Source organism: Heteronotia binoei, chromosome 4 (genome assembly GCF_032191835.1).
Source record: "Heteronotia binoei isolate CCM8104 ecotype False Entrance Well chromosome 4, APGP_CSIRO_Hbin_v1, whole genome shotgun sequence".
Classification (NCBI taxonomy): Eukaryota; Metazoa; Chordata; class Lepidosauria; order Squamata; family Gekkonidae; genus Heteronotia; species Heteronotia binoei.
The window spans coordinates 179667055-179691338 of record NC_083226.1 but is presented as its reverse complement, the minus strand read 5'-3'; the positions used below and the strand labels follow the sequence as shown (position 1 = coordinate 179691338).

Genomic DNA, 24284 nt, shown 5'->3' with positions numbered 1-24284 from the left:
TGAGCCACTCTGAGATTCTGAGTGGAGGGCTGGATATAAATCCAGTGTATTATTATTATTATTACTATTATCACTACTACTACATTGTTATACATTGAAATACTACATTCAAAAATTTATACAACTCACGGCCCGGTTGCTAACAGGCCACGGACCGGTACCAGTCCAGGGTCCAGAGATCAGGGACCCCTGCTCTATAGGACAGCCCTTCATGTACTTGAAGATGGTGATCCTATCACCTCTCAGCCGCCTCCTCTCCAGGCTAAACATGCCCAGCTCCTTCAACCTTTCTTCATAGGACTTGGTCTCCAGACCCCTCACCATCTTCGTCGCCCTCCTCTGGACCCCTTCCAGCTTGTCTATATCCTTATTAAAATGTGGTGCCCAAAACTGAGCACAATACTCCAGGTGAGAGCCTACCAGAGTAGAGTAAAGTGATACCATCACTTCACATGATCTGGACACTATACTTCTGTTGATACAGCCCAAAACTGCATTTGCCTTTTTAGCCACCATATCACACTGTTGGCTCATGTTCAGCATATGGTCCACTAAGACCCCTAGATCCCTTTCACATATAGCCATGCTTATGGACCTTGAGTTTCTCTCCCTCCCTACCTTTCCCCAGTATGGCAGTTGTGCATCTCTATTTTTGTGATAAATTCAATAGTGCTGGGTTGCTTAGAAGTGGAAAGTGCTGTCAAATCCTGATAGACTATCTGCTTGCTTAGAAATGTTTAAATTTTTCACGATATTGTCCACAGGAAAATCTATTAAAAGGGCGGCCATGTTGCTACTATAGGAGAGGATGGAGCCCTCTTTCCATAGATGAAGCTGGCATCAGTCCATGTGAGCTGACAGCTGTCTAGTGGCACTTTCACACATACACCGAATAACGTACTTTCACAGAAACACCAAATAATGCACTTTCACACGTACACCGAATAATGCACTTTCAAATGTACACCGAATAATGCACTTTCACACGTACACCGAATAAAGCACTTTCAAACATACACCGAATAATGCACTTTCACATGTACACCGAATAATGCACTTTAAATTTCACTGCACTTCACAGTTGAAGTTTACTGCGTGGAACAGCAAAACTTAAGAACATAAGAGAAGCCATGTTGGATCAGGCCAATGGCCCATCCAGTCCAACACTCTGTGTCACACAGTGGCAAAAAATTTTATATATACACACACACTGTGGCTAATAGCCACTGATGGACCTGTGCTCCATATTTTTATCTAAACCCCTCTTGAAGGTGGCTATACTTGGCTAAAGTGCATTGAAAGTGGATTATTCAGCATTCGTGCAAGCACCCAAGGTCTTTCCCAGGCCTGTCATGAATAGTCTATTTGCTTGGAACATATGAACATATGAAGCTGCCTTATACTGAATCAGACCCTTGGTCCATCAAAGTCAGTATTGTCTTCTCAGACTGGCAGCGGCTCTCCAGGGTCTCAAGCGGAGGTTTTTCACACCATTTTGCCTGGACCTTTTTTTGGAGATGCCGGGGATTCAACCTGGGACCTTCTGCTTACCAAGCAGATGCTCTACCACTGAGCCACCGTCCCTCCCCTAAGAGTAGCTTGCATCGCCCAGGCTTACCTGAAAGCTAAGCAGGGCTGGCCATGGTCACTACTTGGGTGGGAGAAACCCAAGGAAGGGGTTGCCATGCAAAGGAAGGCAATGGAAAGCCTCATCTCTTGCCTTGAAAATATCAGGAGGGATTGCCACGTGTCGGCTGTGACCAGCATTCATTCTTCTGCAAGACCTGCATTGGTAACCTGGGGGCCAATTTGCTTCTGGCAATTCAAAATCCCCGTGCTTGTCCTTAACACGCTAACCGGAGAGAGATCAAGGTGGGGCACCATGTTAGTCTGTGCGTAGCAGTAGAAAAGAGCAAGAATCCAGGAGCACCTTAAGGACAGTTTGTAATGATTTGAATTTATACGTGTGCGTTCCTTTAATTGTTGGAAAGTTGCAGTAGAGAAAGGGGGAGGGGTGAAAGGGGTGGGAAGTTCCAATAAATGCATGTTCAGTCCATGTGCAGGTACGCTTGATTTTTAAAATATTTGCGTGGCGTAGTTTTCCTGCTACATTGAGTGAATGTACAGCATAAGAACTTAAGAGAAGCCGTGTTGGATCAGGCCAGTGACCCCTCCAGGCCAACACTCTGTGTCACATAAGAACATAAGAGAAGCCGTGTTGGATCAGGCCAATGGCCCATCCAGTCCAACACTCTGCGTCACATAAGAACATAAGAGAAGCCCTGTTGGATCAGGCCAATGGCCCCTCCAGTCCAACACTCTGCGTCACATAAGAGAAGCCCTGTTGGATCAGGCCAGTGGCCCCTCCAGTCCAACACTCTGAGTCACATAAGAACGTAAGAGAAGCCATGTTGGATCCGGCCAATGGCCCATCCAGTCCAACACTCTGTGTCACATAAGAACATAAGAGAAGCCCTGTTGGATCAGGCCAGTGGCCCATCCAGTCCAACACTCTGTGTCACATAAGAACATAAGAGCAGCCATGTTGGATCAGGCCAGTGGCCCATCCAGTCCAACACTCTGTGTCACATAAGAGAAGCCATGTTGGATCAGGCCAATGGCCCATCCAGTCCAACACTGTAACACAGTGGCCAAAAAATCCAGGTGCCATCAGGAGGTCCACCAGTGGGGCCAGGACACCAGAAGCCCTCCCACAGTTGCCCAGTTTGGTGCAGCGGGAGAACCGGGTTTGATTCCCCACTCCTCCACTTGCAGCTGCTGGAATGGCCTTGGGTCAGCCATAGCTCTTGCAGAGTTGTCCTTGAAACGGCAGCTTCTGTGAGAGCTCTCTGAGCCTCACCCACCTCACAGGGTGTCTGTTGTGGGGGAGAAGATATAGGAGACTGTAAGCTGTTCTGAGTCTCTGATTCAGAGAGAAGGGTGGGGTATAAATCTGCAGTCTTCTTCTTCTTCCTCCTCCCAAAACATCACTTTCCCCAGACAGAGAATTCCAACAATTCACTGTGGCTATTAGTCACTGATGGACCTCTGCTCCATATGTTTATCCAGTCCCCTCTTGCAGCTGGCTATGCTTGTAGCCACTGCTGCCACCTCCTGTGGCAGTGAATTCCACGTGTTAATAACCCATTGTTCTGTATGTTTATTGGACCATTCTATATTTCCGTTTGATTACTTCTTATTATATTGTGTTTAACCTTGTATTGTGACAGCCAGTGGCCACATACGATATATCTGTTTCAGTGAATATACAGCTGAAGACGAGTGAGACCTCACACTTCAGAGACTGTGTAGTGCAGTGTTCGGAACACAGGACTAGGACCCGGCATAGACCCGGATTCGAATCCCCAGGCTTCCATGGAAGTTTGCTGTGAGCGACTTAGGGCCAGTCCCATAGACACAGCCCATCCTACCTCACAGGGTTGTTGCGAGGATCAAATAGAGTGGGGGAGGACTCCGTGAGCTGCTTTGGGTCCCCATTCAGGGGATGAGTGGTTTAGAAACGCGGGTAATAAATAAAGATGAACTCGGAGGGGCAGATAGGAGAATTGGTTGGTGAATGGGAAGAAGGAGACCGGGAGGAAATAGTGTGGAAAAGTGGGTAGGGATTGTATTTTTTGAATGATTTTTGTTGTTGAAAGCCTGCTGAGGTACTTTGGGCCGATCTCACAATACCTGTGGACACTGCATGAAATTGCTGAGCAGTCGGGTTAGAACGGATAAGAGGAAGTCCTTCTTCACTCAAAGGGTGATTAACACGTGGGCATTTCCTATATGACTGGTTAGGAATAACTTGAAGCTTGAAGGGTAAATGGAAAATATAAATGGCGCAGAGTGGTAAAGCTGCAGTACTGAAGTCAGAGCCCTCTGCTCATGACCTGAGTTCGATCCCAGCAGAAGCTGGGTTCAGGTAGCCGGCTCAAGGTTGACTCAGCCTTCCATCCTTCTGAAGTCGGTAAAATGAGTACCCAGCTTGCTGGGGGGAAAGTGTAGATGACTGGGGAAGGCAATGGGCAAACCACTCTGTAAAAAGTCTACCGTGAAAATGTCATGAAAGCAATGTCACCCCAGAGTTGGAAACGACTGGTGCTTGCACAGGGGACTACCTTTACCTTTATTTTTATAGAATATGTAGAATTTATGGAATTGACAAAGAAGGGGAATATTAAGATATGGTGTATATAACTAAAAGATAACTTCGAATGTAAGGTGATTGGATAGTAGGATACATGCAGGGAAAGGGAGAAGTTGAAGAAAAATGGTGATAAGAAAGTTAGAATGCGGAATTAAATGGGAATGAAACGTAACTGAATTGGATATATCCTCATTTCCTCCAGTTTAACTGTTATTTAGTTGTTTGTTAGTTGTTATTTGTCATTTGTGTTTTATTTTTTATGTTTGTTAATTTTTTTTGTTTGGTATGTTGTTCTAAATAAGCTTAAATTATTACATTCTGTGATTTCCTACACGAAACACAGGATTGAATTAAATATTGATTTATGGACTTTGGGGGAAAAAAATACATGGAATTCACTGCCATAGAAGGTGGCGGCGGCTGCAAGCATAGACAGCTTCAAGAGGGGATTGGATGAACATCTGGAGCAGAGGTCCATCAGTGGCTATTAGCAACAGGATATTGTTGGAACTCTCTGTCTGGGGCAGCGATGCTCTGTATTCTTGGTGCTTAGGGGGCACAGTGGGAGGGCTTCTAGTGTCCTGGCCCCACTGATGGACCTCCTGGTGGCACCTGTTTGTTTGTTTGTTTTGCCACTGTGTGATGGACTGGATGGGCCACTGGCATGATCCAACATGGCCTAGGACCTGTCTACCTTAGGGACCGTCTTTCCCCACACGTTCCCCAGAGAGTACTACGCTCGGGTTCACAAAACCTGTTGATAGTCCCCGGGCCAAAGGAGGCCCGTCTAAAATCCACCAGGGATCGGGCCTTCTCAGTAACGGCACCTTATTGGTGGAACCAGCTGCCGGAGGAGGTGCAGGCCCTGCGGGACCTAGGGCAGTTCCGCAGGGCCTGTAAGACAGCCCTCTTCCGGCAGGCCTATAATACTGACTGACAAGGAAATCTTTTGGATGGAACAAAATGCATCTGTAGACCGCCGGTTTTTATCTATCTTGCTTTTATTAATTTATGGTTTTAATTTTACTTGTAAGTGTTTTAAATTGTAGTATTTGTATTATCATGTTGTAAGCCGCCCTGAGACACTTCGGTGCGAAGGGCGGGGTATAAATCCCAATATAAATAAATAAATAAATAAATAACATGGCTTCTCTTATGTTCTTATGTGACACAGAGTGTTGGACTGGATGGGCTACTGGCCTTATCCAACATGGCTTCTCTTATGTTCTTATGTGACACAGAGTGTTGGACTGGATGGGCCACTGGCATGATCCAACATGGCTTCTCTTATGTTCTTATGTGACACAGAGTGTTGGACTGGAGGGGCCATTGGCCTGATCCAACAGGGCTTCTCTTATGTTCTTATGTGACACAGAGTGTTGGACTGGAGGGGCCATTGGCCTGATCCAACATGGCTTCTCTTATGTTCTTATGTGACACAGAGTGTTGGACTGGAGGGGCCATTGGCCTGATCCAACATGGCTTCTCTTATGTTCTTATGTGACACAGAGTGTTGGAGGGGCCACTGGCCTGATCCAACATGGCTTCTCTTATGTTCTTATGTGACACAGAGTGTTGGAGGGGCCACTGGCCTGATCCAACAGGGCTTCTCTTATGTTCTTATGTGACACAGAGTGTTGGACTGGATGGGCCATTGGCCTGATCCAACATGGCTTCCCTTATGTTCTTATGTGACACAGAGTGTTGGAGGGGCCACTGGCCTGATCCAACATGGCTTCTCTTATGTTCTTATGTGGCACAGAGTGTTGGACTGGATGGGCCATTGGCCTGATCCATAATGGCTTCTCTTATGAGGCACAGAGTGTTGGACTGGATGGGCCATTGGCCAAATCCAACATGGCTTCTCTTATGTTCTTATGTGGCACAGAGTGTTGGAGGGGCCACTGGCCTGATCCAACATGGCTTCTCTTATGTTCTTATGTGGCACAGAGTGTTGGACTGGATGGGCCATTGGCCTGATCCATAATGGCTTCTCTTATGAGGCACAGAGTGTTGGACTGGATGGGCCATTGGCCAAATCCAACATGGCTTCTCTTATGTTCTTATGTGGCACAGAGTGTTGGACTGGATGGGCCACTGGTCTGATCCAACATGGCTTCTCTTATGTTCTTATGTGGCACAGAGTGTTGGACTGGATGGGCCACTGGCCTGATCCAACATGGCTTCTCTTACGTTCTTAAGGGTCCTCTGGGGTCATCTGGTCCAACCTCCGGCACAATGCAGAAACGTCACAGATACCTCCCCCACGCAACTATATCCCTAGTGACCCCTGCTCCGTGCCCAGAAAATGGCAAAAACCCTCTAGGATCCCTAGTCAAAGTGGCCTAGGGAAAAATTGCTGACTGATCCTAGAGCATGTCCCTGGGTGTGTAAGAAAGGGCCCCAAGAACTAACCATAAGCCACTGAGTCCATGTTGTGGAGAAAGGCTGAGCACAAATGAAGTAAATTATTTGAGCCAGGCACTAGTCCGAGTTTCGTTCATAAAATGAATGTGCCTTTTGCACTACAAACAAGTCTCCTCTCACACAGGCAGGCTATACAGGAAGTCACTATAATGCTAGAAGCACCAAATCTGCAGCATAGCGTCCTGGTTCCTCTCCCCAAAATACCCTCCCAAGTTTCAAAAGGATTGGACCAGGGGGGGCCAATTCTATGAGCCCCCAAAGAAGGTGCTCCTATCCTTCATGATTTCCAGTGGAGGGAAGGCATTGAAAAGGAGCGCGGTCCCTTTCAGTGTGATGGCCGGAGCTCCCTTCGGAGTTCAATTATGCTTGTCACAACCTTGCTCCTGGCTCCACCCCCAATATCTCCTGGCTCCACCCCCCAAATTATCCTGGCTCCATCCCCAAAGTTCCCATATATTTCTTGAATTGGTGGACCTGGCAACCCTATTCCGTGCGAGCTCCTTTCCATGCGGGCTTCTTTCAGTATGAAGAAAGGTTGAAACGCTTGGGACTCTTTAGCTTGGAGAAACGTCGACTGCGGGGTGACATGATAGAGGTTGACAAGATAATGCAAGGGATGGAGAAAGTAGAGAAAGAGGTCCTTTTCTCCCTTTCTCACAATACAAGAACTCGTGGGCATTCGAAGAAATTGCTGAGCAGACAGGTGAAAACGGATAAAAGGAAGTACTTCACCCAAAGGGTGATTAACATGTGGAATTCACTGCCACAGGAGGTGGTGGTGGCCACAAGCATGGCCACCTTCAAGAGGGGTTTAGATAAAAATATGGAGCAGAGGTCCATCAGTTGCTATTAGCCACAGTGTGTGTGTGTGTGTGTGTGTGTATATAAAAAAATTTTGGCCACTGTGTGACACAGAGTGTTGGACTAGATGGGCCATTGGCCTGATCCAACATGGCTTCTCTTATGTTATGTTCTTATGGGCTTCTTTCCATGTGAGCTTTTTTCCTGTGAACATTTATGTCCATGGGGTTTTCCCTTTGGACTTTTTTCCTAGAACCCACTATAACGTTAACATGGCTGCCGGGGAAGGCGGAGAGTGTGTGCTGCAGGCCTCGCTCCCTTGTAGCGGGGAGACTTCCTTGCATTTCCTGGGGCCCTGCGGTATTTGTGCCCTTGAAATCCTTCCCTGATACGAATCCATTCCCCACCCCACCACCCCTTCTCCTTCATTTCCATCCCTTCGGGTTTTCACTCGCTCAAGAGCTGAAGGGTCAGACCCCGAGGCCTTGTTAGTGGAGCCGGCTACCCTGTACGTTTCTTTATTTCCTTTCCACCCTGTCTTTTAAAATTAGCAATTTAATTTTCTTCTTTTTCTTCTCTCCCCCCCCCCACCCCTCTCTCTCTCTAGTACTCGACCCTGAAAGCGATATTCCATCCTAGAGGTAACCTTGCCTTGTCAAGAGAAGCCATTGGAGTGTCCCTCCAGCCGCGTTCCCTTCCTCCCACTAATTTTCCGAGTCAAAGGTCACCTTCTTTGGATAACAGGGGCTATCAATTCTCATTAAAGCCATAGCCCGGGAGCCTGGAAAGGGGCCGGAATAACGACTTGGCTCCTTAAATATCTTTTAAATGTTGCTAATTGCGCTGAAACTCTTGGGTGAGAGTACCGCCAGTGTTTCCGCCGAGGTGGAAGCGTTCTCTTTTTCCTTGGGAGCAGGATAAATTTCCCCTGGATCCCGGGTTGTGCTACCTATTAAGCCCTATCTTCCTCAGTAAGCTCCAGGGCATTTATTATTCATGCCATCCATGGCTGATGTTCAGGCAGGCAGTAATGTCCCTTTGCTCTGTTGTGGCCCTGTGAACTTCCAACCCTACGGTTCATATTTGCAACCGCTTGCTCAGGATCGATTTCTCTGCAACTCCCTCGCAGTTTGTTTTAATCAATGGATCGACGGTTTGATTGGCTGCTTCATCTATCCGTCTCCCTAGTCAGAACTTCCTTCAATATGGGGATAACGCTTACCAGCCTTATTTCTTTCCCTCGGATCGATGTCCTGTCTTTTGATCAAGTCATCTCCAAGGTGGCTTTCAGCTAGGCCTGCCAATCTCCAGGCGGTACAGGAGCAAAAGTTGTACTGTGGACACAGTTGCCAGGTCCATTTCAAGAAATATCTGGGAATTTTGGGGGTGGAGCCAGGAGACTTTGGGGGTGGAGCCAGGAGACTTTGGGGTGGAGCCAGGAGCATAGGAAAACAAATCAGCCAGTATCATAATGCCCCTGTATAAATCGATGGTGCAGTCTCATTTGGAGTACTGTGTGCAGTTCTGGTCGCCACACCTCAAATAGGATATTATAGCATTGGAGAAAGTCCAGAAAAGGGCAACTAGAATGATTAAAGGGCTGGAACACTTTCCCTACGAAGAAAGGTTGAAACGCTTAGGGCTCTTTAGCTTGGAGAAACGTCGACTGCGGGGTGACATGATAGAGGTTTACAAGATAATGCATGGGATGGAGAAAGTAGAGAAAGAAGTCCTTTTCTCCCTTTCTCACAATACAAGAACTCGTGGGCATTCGATGAAATTGCTGAGCAGACAGGTTAAAACGGATAAAAGGAAGTCCTTCTTCACCCAAAGGGTGATTAACACATGGAATTCACTGCCACAGGAGGTGGTGGCGGCCACAAGCATAGCCAGCTATTGGAAAATATGAAGGGTAGGAGCACCTTTTGGGGGGCTCATAGAATTGGACCTCCTGCTCCAATCTTTTTGAAACTTGGAAGGTGTTTTGAGGAGAGGCATCGGATGTGCTGCTGCAAATTTGGTGCCTCAAGAAATACCTGGGGACTTTGGGGGTGGAGCCAGGAGACATTGGGGGTGGAGCCAAGAGCAAGCTTGTGACCAGCATAATTGAACTCCAAAGGGAGTTTTCGCCATCACATGCCTTTTAAATGCCTTCCCTCCATTAGAAATAATGAAGGATAGGGGCACCTTCTTTTTGGAGCTCACATCGGACCCCATGGCCCAATCTTTTTGAAACTTGGAGGGTATTTTGGAGAGAGGCACTAGATGCTATGCCAAAAATTCAGTGCTTCTATCTTAAAAAAACAATATTGCAAAGTGCAAATATTTGTCCAATGCAGATCTTTTCAGCCCAATAAAGTGCTTGTGCAAAACTTGAAATAGTGGTTCATAAGACTTTCAAAGGTAGCGCTTGGATGGATGGACGGACACCTTGGCACGATCTCAAACGAACACGTCAGCCTTTCAGTCCATTTCAAAGCCTTCTTCATGGAGGGGCTTGAATTCTGTCCTTCAGTTTATTTTCTTTCCAACAAACAGGACATCATATAGACATGCATCCAGGGCTCATTTTGTGGCAAGAGCTCCTTTGCATATTAGTCCACGCCCCCCTGATGCAGCCAATCCTCCTAGAGTTGACAGTAGGCCCTGCAATCCCTGTAAGCTCCTGGAGGATTGGCTACATCAGGGGGCGTGGACTAATATGCAAAGGAGCTCCTGTTACAAAAATGAGCCCTGCATGCATACACCATATCACACATATGTAATATATATATAAAGGGGAGTGTGACAAAGTGCATGTTCTCCTGGGAGGTTGGCAAGGGGCAGACCTCTACATAGCTCTTTAAAAGGTCCACCCCCCTTCTCTGGACAGAGAAATTGGAGAGCCAGTTTGGTGTAGCAGTTAAATGTGCAGACTCTTATCTGGGAGAACCGGGTTTGATTCCCCACTCCTCCACTTGCAGCTGCTGGAATGGCCTTGGGTCAACCAGAGCTCTCTTATCTGGGAGAACCGGGTTTGATTCCCCACTCCTCCACTTGCAGCTGCTGGAATGGCCTTGAGTCAGCCAGAGCTCTCTTATCTGGGAGAACCGGGTTTGATTCCCCACTCCTCCACTTGCACCTGCTGGAATGGCCTTGAGTCAGCCATAGCTCTTATCTGGGAGAACCGGGTTTGATTCCCCACTCCTCCACTTGCACCTGCTGGAATGGCCTTGAGTCAGCCAGAGCTCTCTTATCTGGGAGAACCGGGTTTGATTCCCCACTCCTCCACTTGCACCTGCTGGAATGGCCTTGAGTCAGCCAGAGCTCTCTTATCTGGGAGAACCGGGTTTGATTCCCCACTCCTCCACTTGCAGCTGCTGGAATAGCCTTGCGTCAGCCGTAGCTCTCGTAGGAGTTGTCCTTGAAAGGGCAGCTGCTGTGAGAGCCCTCTCAGTCCCACCTACCTCACAGGGTGTCTGTTGTGGGGGGGGAGAAGATATAGGAGATTGTAAACTGCTCTGAGTCCCTTGATTCAGAGAATAAGGAAAGGTCCCCTGTGCAAGCACCAGTCGTTACTGACTCTGGGGTGACGTTGCTTTCACAACGTTTTCACAGCAGAGTTTTTTACGGGGTGGTTTGCCATTGCCTTCTCCAGTCATCTCCACTTTCCCCCCAGCAAGCTGGGTACTCCTTTGACCCACCTCGGAAGGATGGAAGGCTGAGTCAACCTCGAGCCGGCTACCTGAAAACCCAGCTTCCGCCGGGGATCGAACTCAGGTCGTGAGCAGAGCTTAGGACTGCAGTACTGCAGCTTTAACACTCTGCACCACGGCGCTCTTCTCAGAGAGAAGGGAGGGGTATAAGTCTGCAGTCTTCTTCTTCTGGAATGTGTCATGCCTGAATCCCTTTTGCCTCTTCCAGCCCCGCCAGGTCCGACCGCGAAGGTTGCCTCTCTATAACACCAGCCTCAGGGAGAGGCCTCGGAGCCCCAGGGAGCCGTTCCGGGAAGAATATCATTGACTTCGGCCTGGATGAGGAAGAGGAAGCCCTGAGGGGGCAGGCCGGGAAGGACGGGGGCAGGCCAAGAAGAGGTGAGATGGCGAGCATTTCTTCCTTCCCCACCATGCAGGAATGTGTGAGCACTCCATGAAATTGCTGAGCAGTCGGGTTAGAACAGATAAAAGGAAGTCCTTCTTCAGCCAAAGGGTGATTAAGGTTGGACTACTGCAATGCCCTCTACATGGGGCTGCCCTTGTGCCGAACCCGGAAGTTGCAGTTGGTGCAGAATGCCGCCGCCCGGTTGTTATTGGGGCTCCCAAGATGGGAGCACATTCGGCCGGCGCTCCGGGTTCTGCACTGGCTGCCAATAATATACCGAGTCCGGTACAAGGTGCTGGTCATTACTTTTAAAGCCCTATATGGCCTAGGACCTGCCTACCTGAGGGACTGTCTCTCCCCACAAAATCTGCTCGTTGTCCCCGGGCCAAAGGAAGCCCGCCTGAAATCTACCAGGGACAGGGCCTTCTCTGTAACGGCCCCTTTCTGGTGGAACCAGCTGCTGGAAGAGGTGAGGACCCTGCGGGACCTTGCCCAGTTCCACAGGGCCTGTAAGACAGCCCTCTTCCGGCTGGCCTATAACTAACTGGCATTGGCAACTGAGTGTAGTTTTAATAAACTGCTGTTATGTTTTTTAATGTTTTAACTGTGTAAAATGTTTAAATGTTTAAATTTAATACTTTTATGTTAGATTTTATGTGCTGTGAGCCGCCCTGAGCCACCTCGGTGGGAAGGGAGGGATATAAATCGAAAATAAACTAAAAAAAACTAAATTAACTTGTGGAATTCACTGCCACAGGAGGTGGTGGCGGCTACAAGCATAGCCAGCTTCAAGAGGGAAATGGATAAGCATTTGGAGCAGAGGTCCATCAGTGGCTATTGGCCACAGCGTATTGTTGGAACTTTCTGTCTGGGGCACTGATGCTCTGTATTCTTGGTGCTTGGGAAGGGGGCAAAAGTGGGAGGGCTTCTAGTGCCCTGGCCCCATTGATGGACCTCCTGATGACACCTGGTTTTCTGGCCGCTGTGTGACACAGAGTGTGGGACTGGATGGTCCACTGGCCTGATCCAGCATGGCTCCTCTTATGTTCTTATCTAAGCTTATCTAAACACCCAAAGGGCGATTAACACATGGAATTCACTGCCACAGGAGGTGGTGGCAGCTGCAAGCATTGGCAGCTTCAAGAGGGGATTGGGTAAACATCTGGAGCAGAGGTTCATCACTGGCTGTTGTCCACAACGTATTGTTGGAACTCTCTGTCTGGGGCAGTGATGCTCTGTATTCTTGGTGTTTTGGGAGGGGGCGACAGTTGGAGGGCTTCTAGTGCCCTGGCCCCACTGATGGACCTTCTGATGACACTTGGTTTTCTGGCCGCTGTATGACACAGAGTTTTGGACTGGATGGGCCACTGGCCTGATCCAACATGGCTTCTCTTATGTGACACAGAGTGTGGGACTGGATGGGCCATTGGCCTGATCCAACAGGGCTTCTCTTATGTTCTTATGTGACACAGAGTTTTGGACTGGATGGGCCATTGGCCTGATCCAACATGGCTCTTCTTATGATCTTATGTGACACAGAGTGTTGGACTGGATGGGCCACTGGCCTGATCCAACATGGCTTCTCTTATGTTCTTATGTGACAAAGACTGTTGGACTGGAGGGGCCATTGGCCTGGTGCAACATGGCTTCTCTTATGTTCTTATGTGGTGGCTGTGGAACTGCAGCATCCGGTGGACTGAGGCCTGGCTCTCCTAGTGGCAGCACCCCCTTCCGCAATGGAAGGAGGGGAAGCAGTCTACTCATTACTACAAATCACACTTTCATCCACCGAGTCAGCATTTATCAGCCTCCAATTTCCCCTCTCCCCCAACCTGCTACAAAATGTATTAAAGTACAGGGGGGAGCCAAAAAACCGGGAGTGGGGGGGGAGGGTCAAGCCTTTTCTTCCAGGGGCATTTAATTCTTGGGGAAGCCCACAGAGAAATCCTTAAAAAACAATTCACCGGAGTGGGGAAAAAGAAGAATATTGATTGTATTAGGTGGCATTTAAAGAAAAGGAGGCAGAGGAGGAGGGGGGGGGGAAAAGAAAGAAAATAACGATGGTTTTTTTTTTTTTAAAGAGGAGGGGAAGGGTGGGGAGAGAAAAAGAAAACCATCAGTGAAAATTGCCCCTGCAACTTCACAGTATTGTAACGGCTTTCTCTCGCTTAAATTGATTGGTGTAGCGATGTTATGAGAGGGCTATTAGAATTCATTGTGCGCCACCAAAAGAGCTGAAATGTCAGCAGACTATACAGCAAAAAGTAATGGGTCCTGAACCCCTGTTAGTCAAAAATGATTTTGTTTCAAATTAGAAATTGATTTCTTTTGGACATGAGCCCTTTTTCGCCGGCTTCCAACTTTTGTAGCTGTGCCTTGGAAGAGATTAACCTCACCCTCCGCTCGGGTCTCCCGCACCCCCCCCCCACCTCTGACGAGCCCCCTTTCAGAAAGTTTCTATGCAGCGGAGCCTTTTTTTTTTTTTTTTAATGTGGCCACGGTCTTAACCAATAATGCAAGTTGTTTGTTCCTTGGAGAGCCCTGCCACATTTTGCGCCTTTCTTTTCTTTTTCTTTTTTCTTTTTCCTGCTGACACAAATCACAAAACTCGTTGACAAGTTTAAAAGGAAAGGAAAGGAAAGAAAGAGAAGGGGGAGGGGGGCATAAGACCTCGCTGTGCCTTCTTCGAAGAAAGACCACTTTGCTCTGCTAGACTGAGAGCAGAAAAGATGCAAGCTATCAAGGCATTCCGGGGCTGAAGGATATGAGGCCTCTGGAGTGGGGGCAGAAAAGAGGGGCTCGCACCAGAAAATCTCCACATATATACACTGTGCACTGGGAATTGGGGCTCTTGGGAGTCCGTGGTGGCAACAGCCCCAGGGAGCAACAGAGAGCTCCAGAAGGCTGGAAGACAAAATGGGGAGACGTGATGAGGCTTCTGTGAAAACGTAAGAGAAGCCATGTTGGATCAGGCCAATGGCCCATCCAGTCCAACACTCTGTGTCACACAGCGGCCAGAAAACCAGGTGTCATCAGGAGGTCCATCGGTGGGGCCAGGACACTAGAAGCCCTCCCACTTTTGCCCCCCCCCCCAAAAAAAACACCAAGAATACAGAGCATCACTGCCCCAGACACAGAAACGTAAGAGAAGCCATGTTGGATCAGGCCAACGGCCCATGCAGTCCAACACTCTGTGTCACACAGCGGCCAGAATACCAGGTTTCTTCAGGAGGTCCATCGGTGGGGCCAGGACACTAGAAACACTCCCACTGTCGCCCCCCTCCCAAAACACCAAGAATACAGAGCATCACTGCCCCAGACACAGAAACGTAAGAGAAGCCATGTTGGATCAGTCCAATGGCCCATCCAGTCCAACACTCTGTGTCACACAGTGGCCCAAATTTTTTTTATATACACACACAAACATATATATATATATACACACTGTGGCTAATATCCACTGATGGACTGACAGTAGAAATGAGCAAGAGTTCAGTAGCATCTTCAAGACTAGCAAAAAAAGGCCCTGCATTCATTCATTCAGTCATTTGGTTATTTATAGCCCGCCTTTCTCGCTGAGAGACAAGACGGGTTACATAGTGTAAGTCAAGTACAATCAACAGGATGGGGTGTTGAAGGAGCAATTCCATTGAGTTTGGACTGCAGAAATCCGAAAACAAATAGAAATCTCAAATGGAACCAAAGCCGTGCATGAGCTTTTAAACACGATATGTTGCATCGTGTAACAGGGGTGTCGAGTTTATTTGTTACGAGGGCCGGATATAAATGAGACCTTGTTGGGCCGTACCTGTTGAGCCGGGCCATGTGTGTACCTATTTACGATTAGGTGACAGATATATACATTTTATAAAGGACACAAACACAATTAAAGATTTTTTTAAAAAAAAACATTAAAATAAAACATGCTTAAAACATTAGCACTCGTTGGTCTTGAAGGTGCTTTCTTTGTTTCTCTCTCATGCAATCTGGGAAACTGTGCAAAGGAAGCTCAGGCTCTTTCCTTCCTTCCCCAGGGGACTGGGAAGGGGAGGAGCCTCAGTCAATAGAAGGAACAGAGGCTTGGCTCAGTAGCTCTGCTGTGCGATTGAGAGAGCCTGGCAAAGCAACCTCTCCCTCCCCCCCCCTTCCTCCCCAAGGAAGGAACCTCAGACAATGGAGGAAAATAGAAACTTTGCTCTGTAGCTCCTGTGCAATTGAGCAAGCCTTGCAAAACAAGCTGTTATGCGGAAGGAAGCGAGAGAGAGGGAGAAGGAAGCAGATGACCGCCAGTTGCTCAGGGACCTGATAGCCTTCTGAGGGCCTGATTCGCCCCCCAGGCCGCATGTTTGACATCCCTGGTGTAGAAGCTGCCTAGCCTGGAGGATGCCTACAGCGATAGGTAGCAGTACAGGGCTTTTTTTGTAGCAGGAACTCCTTTGCATATGAGGCCACACACCCCTGATGTAGCCAATCCTACAAGAGCTTAAAGGGCTCTTAGTACAGGGCCTACTGTAAGCTGCCGGAGGATTGGTTACATTAGGGGTGTGTGGCCTCATATGCAAAGGAGTTCCTGCTACAAAAAAAAGCCCTTCGTATAAGCCGCAATTTCTGACCACTTCATTACGGTCCAGCCCCTATTTGCTTTTTGCAGGAAAACCCTCTGGAATAATTCCATTTTGCATAGTTTGGGGGAAGCCAGAAGCGGGTGCTTTCCTGGAATCATTAAGGTGGGGGCCACAAAAGAAAACGCACAAGTCCGGGCGGTTATCAACATGGCCGCCTCCAGCATCCCGAGTTTGAACAAAATAAATAAAGGACGACAGAATGAATTCCAGTCTCCCTGGGCACATTAGGAAAAGAGGTTAATTCAGAACGGGAGCCAGCTTGGGTCAAATAAACCAAAAGCCCACTGTAATGTAATGTTTTACTTCCCCCCCCCCCCACACTCTTAATGGGTAATCAATTCTAAATGACAAAGCTGCGGTCCAATACCTTGACGCTCGTGAGTGCTGATTTTCAGCATTGCGGAGTGCTGTGGGATTGTTTTCGTGATCTATAAAATATAATCAGCGGAAGGAAAATGCGATGCGCCGCTGTTCTCCGCCTGGAAGATGTTGAGATAAACCTTTGCTTCCTTTGTCTGTCCTTTGTCACCAAGCCTTTCAGCGTTCTCCCCAATATTTACACATGTTTTCGTCAGCGATAGCAACCTCTGATTCTAACCTGCTGCTATTTGCCATGGTCAGCGGGCCAACCGTGGGCCAGTTTTCACCATCAAAGCCAGTTGTGGTTAAGTGCTCGGACTCTTATCTGGGAGAACCGGGTTTGATTCCCCACTCCTCCGCTTGCAGCTGCTGGCATGGCCTTGGGTCAGCCATAGCTCTCGCAGAGCTGTCCGTGAAAGGGCAGCTTCTGTGAGAGCTCTCTCAGCCCCACCCACATCACAGGGTGTCTGTTGTGGGGGGAGAAGATATAGGAGATTGTAAGCCGGTCTGAGTCTGTCCTTGAAAGGGCAGCTGCTGTGAGAGCCCTCTCAGCCCAACCCACCTAACAGGGTGTCTGTTGTGGGGGGAGAAGATATAGGATATTGCAAGCTGCTCTGAGACTGATTCAGAGAGAAGAGCAGGGTATAAATCTACAGTCTTCTTCTTCTCCTTTTCCTCCTCCTAAGTCCCTGCTACATTTTAAATTGTGCTGGAAAGAGTTTTGTCGACCAGTGTTCAGGCAAAAAGAGAATTCCTTGTAAGAGCTGAGATGGGAGGGGAGAAATTCTCATTTCGACGTTCCCTCTCTTTGAATGTTCATCACATGAGAACCAACTTGACGTAGTGGTTCAGTGGGTAGACTCTTGTCTTGGAGAACCGGGTTTGATTCCCCACTACTTCATTTGCACCTGTAGAAATGGCCTTGGGTCAGCCATAGCTATCGCAGGAGTTGTCCTTAAAAGGGCAGCTTCTGTCAGGGCTCTCTCAGCCCCACCCACCTCACAGGGTGTCTGTTGCGGGGGGGAGAAGATATAGGAGATTGTAAGCCGCTCTGAGTCTCTGTCCTTGAAAGGGCAGCTTCTGTCAGGGCTCTCTCAGCCCCACCCACCTCACAGGGTGTCTGTTGTGGGGGGAGAAGATATAGGAGATTGTAAGCCGCTCTGAGTCTCTGTCCTTGAAAGGGCAGCTGCTGTGAGAGCTCTCTCAGCCCCACCCACCTCACAGGGTGTCTGTGGTGGTGGGAGAAGATATAGGAGATTGTAAACCACTCTGAGTCTCTGTCATTGAAAGGGCAGCTGCTGTGAGAGCCCTCTCAGCCCCACCCACCTCACAGGGTGTCTGTTGTGTGGGGGGAGAAGATATAGGAGATTGTAAGCCACTCTGAGTCTCTGTCCTTGAAAGGGCAGCTTCTGTCAGGGCTCTCTGAGCCCCACCCACCTCACAGGGTGTCTGTTGTGGTGGGAGAAGATACAGGAGATTGTAAGCCACTCTGTGTCTCTGTCCTTGAAAGGGCAGCTTCTGTCAGGGTTCTCTCAGCCCCACCCAGCTCACAGGGTGTCTGATGTGGGGGAAGAAGAGAAAGGAGATAGTGAGCCACTCTGAGACTGATTCAGAGAGAAGGGCGGGGTATAAATCTATGTTCTCCTCCTCCTTCTGCCCAGTAGCTGCAAAGGGGGCTCCCATCAGCAGGTTGCTGATAGGACTTTGTATAGCTCCGATGACGGTCATCTCTGGCTTATGCAGTTGCTCATTCCTGAATAAGGCAGCCACGCGGTTCGCAGGAATTGTCCCCTGAATTCAGCCTTGGATAGTTTCCTTAACCCGCTTCAGCCTCTGAACCTTCCCCTCGAACGTGTCAACACGGAAGGAGTTGTCAGGGCTAGCTAGCTTCCCCCTCGCAGAATCTAAGTAAAAACCAGAGTGCTACACCTTGGCACGTTCCCACGTTTCTTAGTCTGTGAAGCCTTCGGCCAGCAGTGGGTCAAAGTGAAGCCAGTAGGTACTTGCCTTGTTCTTGAGAACCACATTCTTCAGAACCATTTCCATTGAGAATAGCTTCAAGGGACAGCCATGTAGTAGTAGTAGAAGAAGAAGAGGAGGAGGAGGAGGAGCAGGGGGTGGTGGTAGGTAGGTAGAAGAAGGAGAAGACTGCAGATTTATACCCCTCCCTTCTCTCTGAATCAGAGAATCGGAACGGCTTACAGTCTCCTATGTCTTCTCCCCCCACAACAGACGCCCTGTGAGGTAGGTGTTCTTGAGCAAAACAACTCAGAGAGAGGTACAGCTGACCCAAGATCACTCCAGCTGGTGTATGTGGAGGAGTAGGGAATCACACCTTGTTCTCCCAGATAAGATCCCGCACACTTAACCACTACACCAAACTGGGAGGTAGGTAGGTTTATTAGTTGTTGTAGATTTTCCAGGCTGTATAGCCGTGAACTTGGCATTGTAGAACCTGACGTTTCGCCAGCAGCTGTGACTGGCATCCTCAGAGGTGTAACACAGAAGATTAGAGTTGCTGGTGGTAGAAATATCAGGTTCGGCAATGCCAAGACCACGCCCATACAGCCTGGAAAATCTACAACAACTAATGAACTCCAGCTGTGAAAGCCTTCAACAACGTATTGAGGTGTAGGATTTCCCTACCCAAAGGAATCTCAGAGCAGCTTACAACTTCTTTTTCCTTCCTTTCCCCAGAACCAACACCCTGTGAGGTAGGCGGGGCTGAGAGAACTCTCCCAGAACTGTTTTTGAGCAAAACAACTCAGAGAGAGGTACAGCTGACCCAAGATCACTCCAGCAGGTGCAAGTGGGGGAGTAGGGAATCACACCCTGTTCTCCCAGATAAGATCCCGCACACTTATCCCCTACACCAATCTGGCTGAAGCGGTGAGTTCGAGTCCGCTAGCACGTTAGAGACCACTAAGGTTTTCAGGATATAAACTTTCACGAGTCAAAGCTCTCTTCATCAAATACAGCAGGAATGGAGATCTGTGAGCCTTAAGGAGATGGCAAAAGGAGCTTTGACTCCCAGGAGATTAAACCTTGGAAACCTTGTTGGTCTCTTAGGGGCTACTGGATTCAAATCTAGGTCTTCCATCAAGGTGAGATGCAAGTTACTATTTCATGGGTTTTCTACAGATTGTGTGTGAAGAAAGCTGCTATGAGTGGTTTTGTGCATATGGGTCATGTGTGTGCAAAGTGCTGCCACATCGCTTCCCACTTATGACAACAAGTATAGAAAGCTTCAAGAGGGGATTGGATAAGCATCTGGAGCAGAGGTCCATCAGCTTATCGTTGGAACGCTCTGTCTGGGGCAGTGATGCTCTGTATTCTTGTTGCTTGGGGAGGGGAACAATGGGAGGGCTTCTAGCCCCACTGGTGGACCTCCTGATGGCATCTGGGTTTTTTGGCCACTGTGTGACACAGAGTGTTGGACTGGATGGGCCACTGGCCTGATCCAACATGGCTTCTCTTATGTTCTTATATCCAGGGCAGTGATGCTCTGTGTTCTTGGTGCTTGGGGGGCAACAGTGGGAAGGTTTCTAGTGTCCTGGCCCCACTGATGGACCTCCTGATGGCACCTGGGTTTTTTGGTCAAGCTGAAGGCAGCAGTAAAAGTGGAAGGAGGAGGAGTTTGGATTTATACTCCACCCTGGAGTCTCAGAGTGGCTTGCAATCTCCTTCCCTTCCTTTCCCCACAGCAGACACCCTGTGAGGTAGGTGGGGCTGAGAGAGCTCTGACAGAAACTGCTCTTGAGAGAACAGCTCAGAGAGAACTAAGACTTGCCCAAGGTCACCAAGCAGCTGTATGTGGAAGAGTGGGGAAATCAAATCCGGGTCCCCAGATTAGAGTCTGCCACTCTTTATACTAAAGTAGCTCTCAAAGGAAGATGGATGGACTCCATCGAGGAAGCCTCAGTTTGCAAGACCTGAGCAAGGCTGTTAATAATCGGATGTTTTGGAGAGCGTTAATTCATAGGATTAAGAACATAAGAGAAGCCATGTTGGATCAAGCCAATGGCCCATCCAGTCAAACACTGTGTGTCACAGCGACCAAAAAACCCAGGTGCCATCAGGAGGTCCCATCAGTGGGGCCAGGACACTAGAAACCCTCCCACTGTTGCCCCCCAAGCATCAAGAACACAGAGCATCTCTGCCCTGGATATAAGAACATAATAATAATAATATAATAATACTTTTTATTTGTATCCCGCCCTCCCCGCAAGGGCAGGCTCAGGGCGGCTCACAACATATGAATACAATCTCTCTCTCTCTCGGCTTGACTTCGCGAATGAAGATTTAAGAAGGGTGCAGTAGTCCACGTCTGCTGCAGGCTCGCTGGTGGCTGACAAGACCAATGCGGGACAGGCAGATCCGGCCACAGTGGCTGCAGGGAAAAGTCTGATTAGGGGTTGGTACTGTAGCAGTGCGATTCTTCCTCAATCTCCTTTTGTCCTCAAGACCAGCTATGCGTGCGTTCTCAAAGGAAGAGACAGCCTGGTGGATGGTGTGCCTCCATGCTTTGCGATCTGAGGCTAGGTCAGACCACTGGTGATGGTTGATGCGACAGGTGCCAAGGGATTTCTTCAAGGAGTCCTTGTACCTCTTCTTTGGTGCCCCTCTATTTCGATGGCCGGTGGAAAGTTCGCCATACAGAGCAATCTTCGGAAGGCGGTGGTTTTCCATCCTAGAAATATGCCCTGCCCAGCGCAGCTGCGTCTTCAACAGCAGTGCCTCGATGCTTGTAACCTCCGCCCTCTTGAGGACTTCAGTGTTGGTCACAAAGTCACTCCAGTGGATGTTGAGGATGGTGCGAAGGCAGCGCTGATGAAAGCACTCAAGGAGTCGCAGGTGATGACGGTATAAAACCCACGATTCGGAGCCATAGGTGAGGGTTGTCATCACAACCGCTTTGTAAACATTGATATTTGTGCCTTTTTTCAGATGCTTGTTGCTCCACACTCTTTTGTGCAGTCGGCCAAATGCACGGTTTGCCTTTGCCAGCCTGTTGTCAATCTCCTTGTCGATCTTGGCATCTGAGGAGATGATGCACCCCAGGTAGCTGAACTGCTGGACTGTCTTCAGAACTGATTCACCCACAGTGATGCTGCCTTGCCACTTTTCAGTTGCTTGATGGCTTTAACAGTCTCTTCTAGGGTGGGGATCTCATCCAACTCTGTTTTCACTGGTTGAAGTGGGGTGAGGTGGATTGCTGAATCTTGAACTACGCGGTTGGCACTGAAGAGAACCTGAAAATACTCCGACCACCGGTTCAGTATGGATGCCTTGTCTGTGAGGAGCACTTGGCTGTCTGCACTACGCAAGGGACTCTGAGCCTGATATGATGGGCCATATACTGCCTTCAGGGCTTCATAGAACCCTCTTAAATCACCAGTGTCTGCACACAGCTGGGTTCTCTCTGCAAGCTTGGTCCACCACTCGTTCTGAATGTCTCGAAGCTTGCGCTTTTACTTTTACTGCTGCCTTCAGCTTTTCGTAATATGACTTTCTCAGTGACTCTTGTCTTCTCATAATGTGACTGGAGTAACGATAGCCTCAGGTTAATAGTTTTAGCTTCTAGGAAGAGTTCAGACTTGATTCGTAGGGATTATAATCATCACAAAAGGTGGACTGGGTTCTCCACCCTGCCTTCCACCACCTCAGTTTGGTGTAGTGGTTAAGTGCGAAGACTCTTATCTGGGAGAACCGGGTTTGATTCCCCACCTCCTCCACTTGCGCCTGCTGGAATGGCCTTGGGTCAGCCATAGCTCTAGCAGAGCTGTCCTTGAAAGGGCAGTTTCTGTCAGAGCTCTCTCAGCTCCACCCACCTCACAGGGTGTCTGTTGTGGGGTGGGGTGGGGGGAAGATGTAGGAGATTGTAAGCCCCTCTGAGTCTCTGATTCAGAGAGAATGGCGGGGTATAAATCTGCCTTCGTCATCTTCTTATTTTCCAGTGGCTTGATTCTGGCGCTGGCTTCTAACCTCAGAAAGTACCATTCGAAACCGTGGAGTCACAAAAAAAAGAGGCGAGTTTCCAGAAGAACTATAATAAGACATCGACAGTTCTTCCTGCGCTTTTAAGAATTTCAAATCCTCACATGTTTGACAGAGTGCGGAGTGTCACGGGCTGGGGCCGGGTCAGGCGAAGTCCAGGGGCAGTCCAAGGTCTGTAGCTGGGTAGCAAGGAAGGTCCAAAGCGCCAAAACCGAATCACCGTCCAGGTATCGCAGGTCAGAGGTTCAGAAGCCGAAGTCAGGGGGTCCAGAGGTCCAAGCCAAAGTCAGGGATTCCAAAAGCCAGAGTCAGAAGCCGAAGTGGATGCTAGAGCGCCAGGTAAGTGACTAGCTGCTTCCACAAAGCCTCCTCCCAAAGCCCACAGCTATATAGCCCTCTGCTGTCTGTTGCCCATTTGGGCTAACTGCTGGCTCAGAGAGGCAGCCAGGATCCTGCTGAGACTCAAGCACCCTCACTCCTAGAAGGGCCAGAATCCTTTCAAAACTCAGGGCTCAGGGAGCGTCTTGCTCGGGAGCGTGCCGCCCTCCTCCGATCCCTGAGGTCCTGACGAAGGCGGTCACGCACACGAGCCACCCGAGAGGGCGAGGCAGGGGGGCTTGGATCTTCTCCAGCAGGAGGCAGGGGCACTGGTGCAGGTGGCAGGGGCACAGTTTCTTCTGCAGGCTCGGCTTCCTCTGCAGGGCCCCCAGCACCCGTGACACGGAGGGTTCTCTGTCGGATCCCAGAGAGCAGCAGAAATTCAGGGGCAACGTTTGTGAGGATGGGCTGTGAGGTCACAGGGGAGTGGGAGCTTGCCACGTTCCGAAAGCTGGGGACATCGGGCCTGTCGTGGGTGGTGTATTATGCAATTGCGGCTCCAAGCAGCCGCGTAAATATATTTTACACTCCGTAGCCGTCAACGGTAACAACTCCTTCGGCTGCCGATTCACCATATATAAAGTTCCCCGAAGAGCGGCACGCCGTTTGGGCCTTTTGCGTTCTAAAATAAAGCCAGACGAGGAGAGATGAGGCTGTCCGAAACTTTCCGGCACATCTCATACCCATCTCGATTGCTTTTTCTTCTCTTTCCGCAGGGACGGCTCCGAGCTCCCGGAAGGATGCGTCGACGTCCCCCGGACTGACAGGCTGCAGAAAAGAGCTTGTAACCGCAGCCACGTCCCCAATCCGGCGTGACACCTCAGGGTAAGATGACTGGTAATCTCCAGACGAAGATTCTTCCGCAGACGCAGCTGTCAGAGGCGCCCAGACGTGGGGGGGGGGGGCAGGGGGAGGGAGGGAAGGGTTGAAGCGACTGAGTTTCTCTGATAGTTCATGTTGCTCTCAGGCTTGGCTAATATAAATTTAGAACTGCCATCTCCCCTGACATTTAGAGTAAGCCTTAAATTGCTTGTTAGGCTAAGAAATGCGGGGAATATGCCAAGTTGTAACGCTCTAATTTTTACTTAGATTCCGAGAGGGGGAAGTATTTTTAAGTTATAAGTCTTGACACGTTTAATACCTCTGTAAATAATTTAAAGGGGATGGCGTTCGTCGGAGTTACTTTTTCCTTTCCTTTTTGGGCCTCCAAAATCCACTCGAAGTTTTCAAATTCAATCCGTAGCGCCATCCCCTTCCCGAACGAACCGCACAAATGTTTCATCTTGGCCTGTTCCTTTTTAAATTTATTTTTAAAACCTTTTTTTTGTATGAATGTTGTTTTGCTGTTTAATAGCAATTAAAAAGGACACCCAAAAATCATATTCAGTCAGCAGTTCTGATAAGTCACATTCAGAGACCTTAAACAACGGCGGTATTACTCTCGTAAAGAGGCAGAGGAGAAG

At 48.9% G+C, this 24284-nt stretch overlaps 1 protein-coding gene across 2 annotated transcripts in view; it reads left to right on the top strand.

Annotated features, from left to right (window-relative positions):
- KIAA1328 (KIAA1328 ortholog) overlaps nt 1–24284 on the top strand; it is a 447944-nt gene that overhangs the window by 358924 nt on the left and 64736 nt on the right. For both annotated transcript variants that reach the window (XM_060236224.1, XM_060236223.1), the window contains 2 exons: nt 11285–11454; nt 23538–23646. In XM_060236224.1, coding sequence (XP_060092207.1) covers nt 11285–11454; nt 23538–23646 — 279 coding nt within the window. The remainder of the gene's footprint in view (nt 1–11284; nt 11455–23537; nt 23647–24284) is intronic.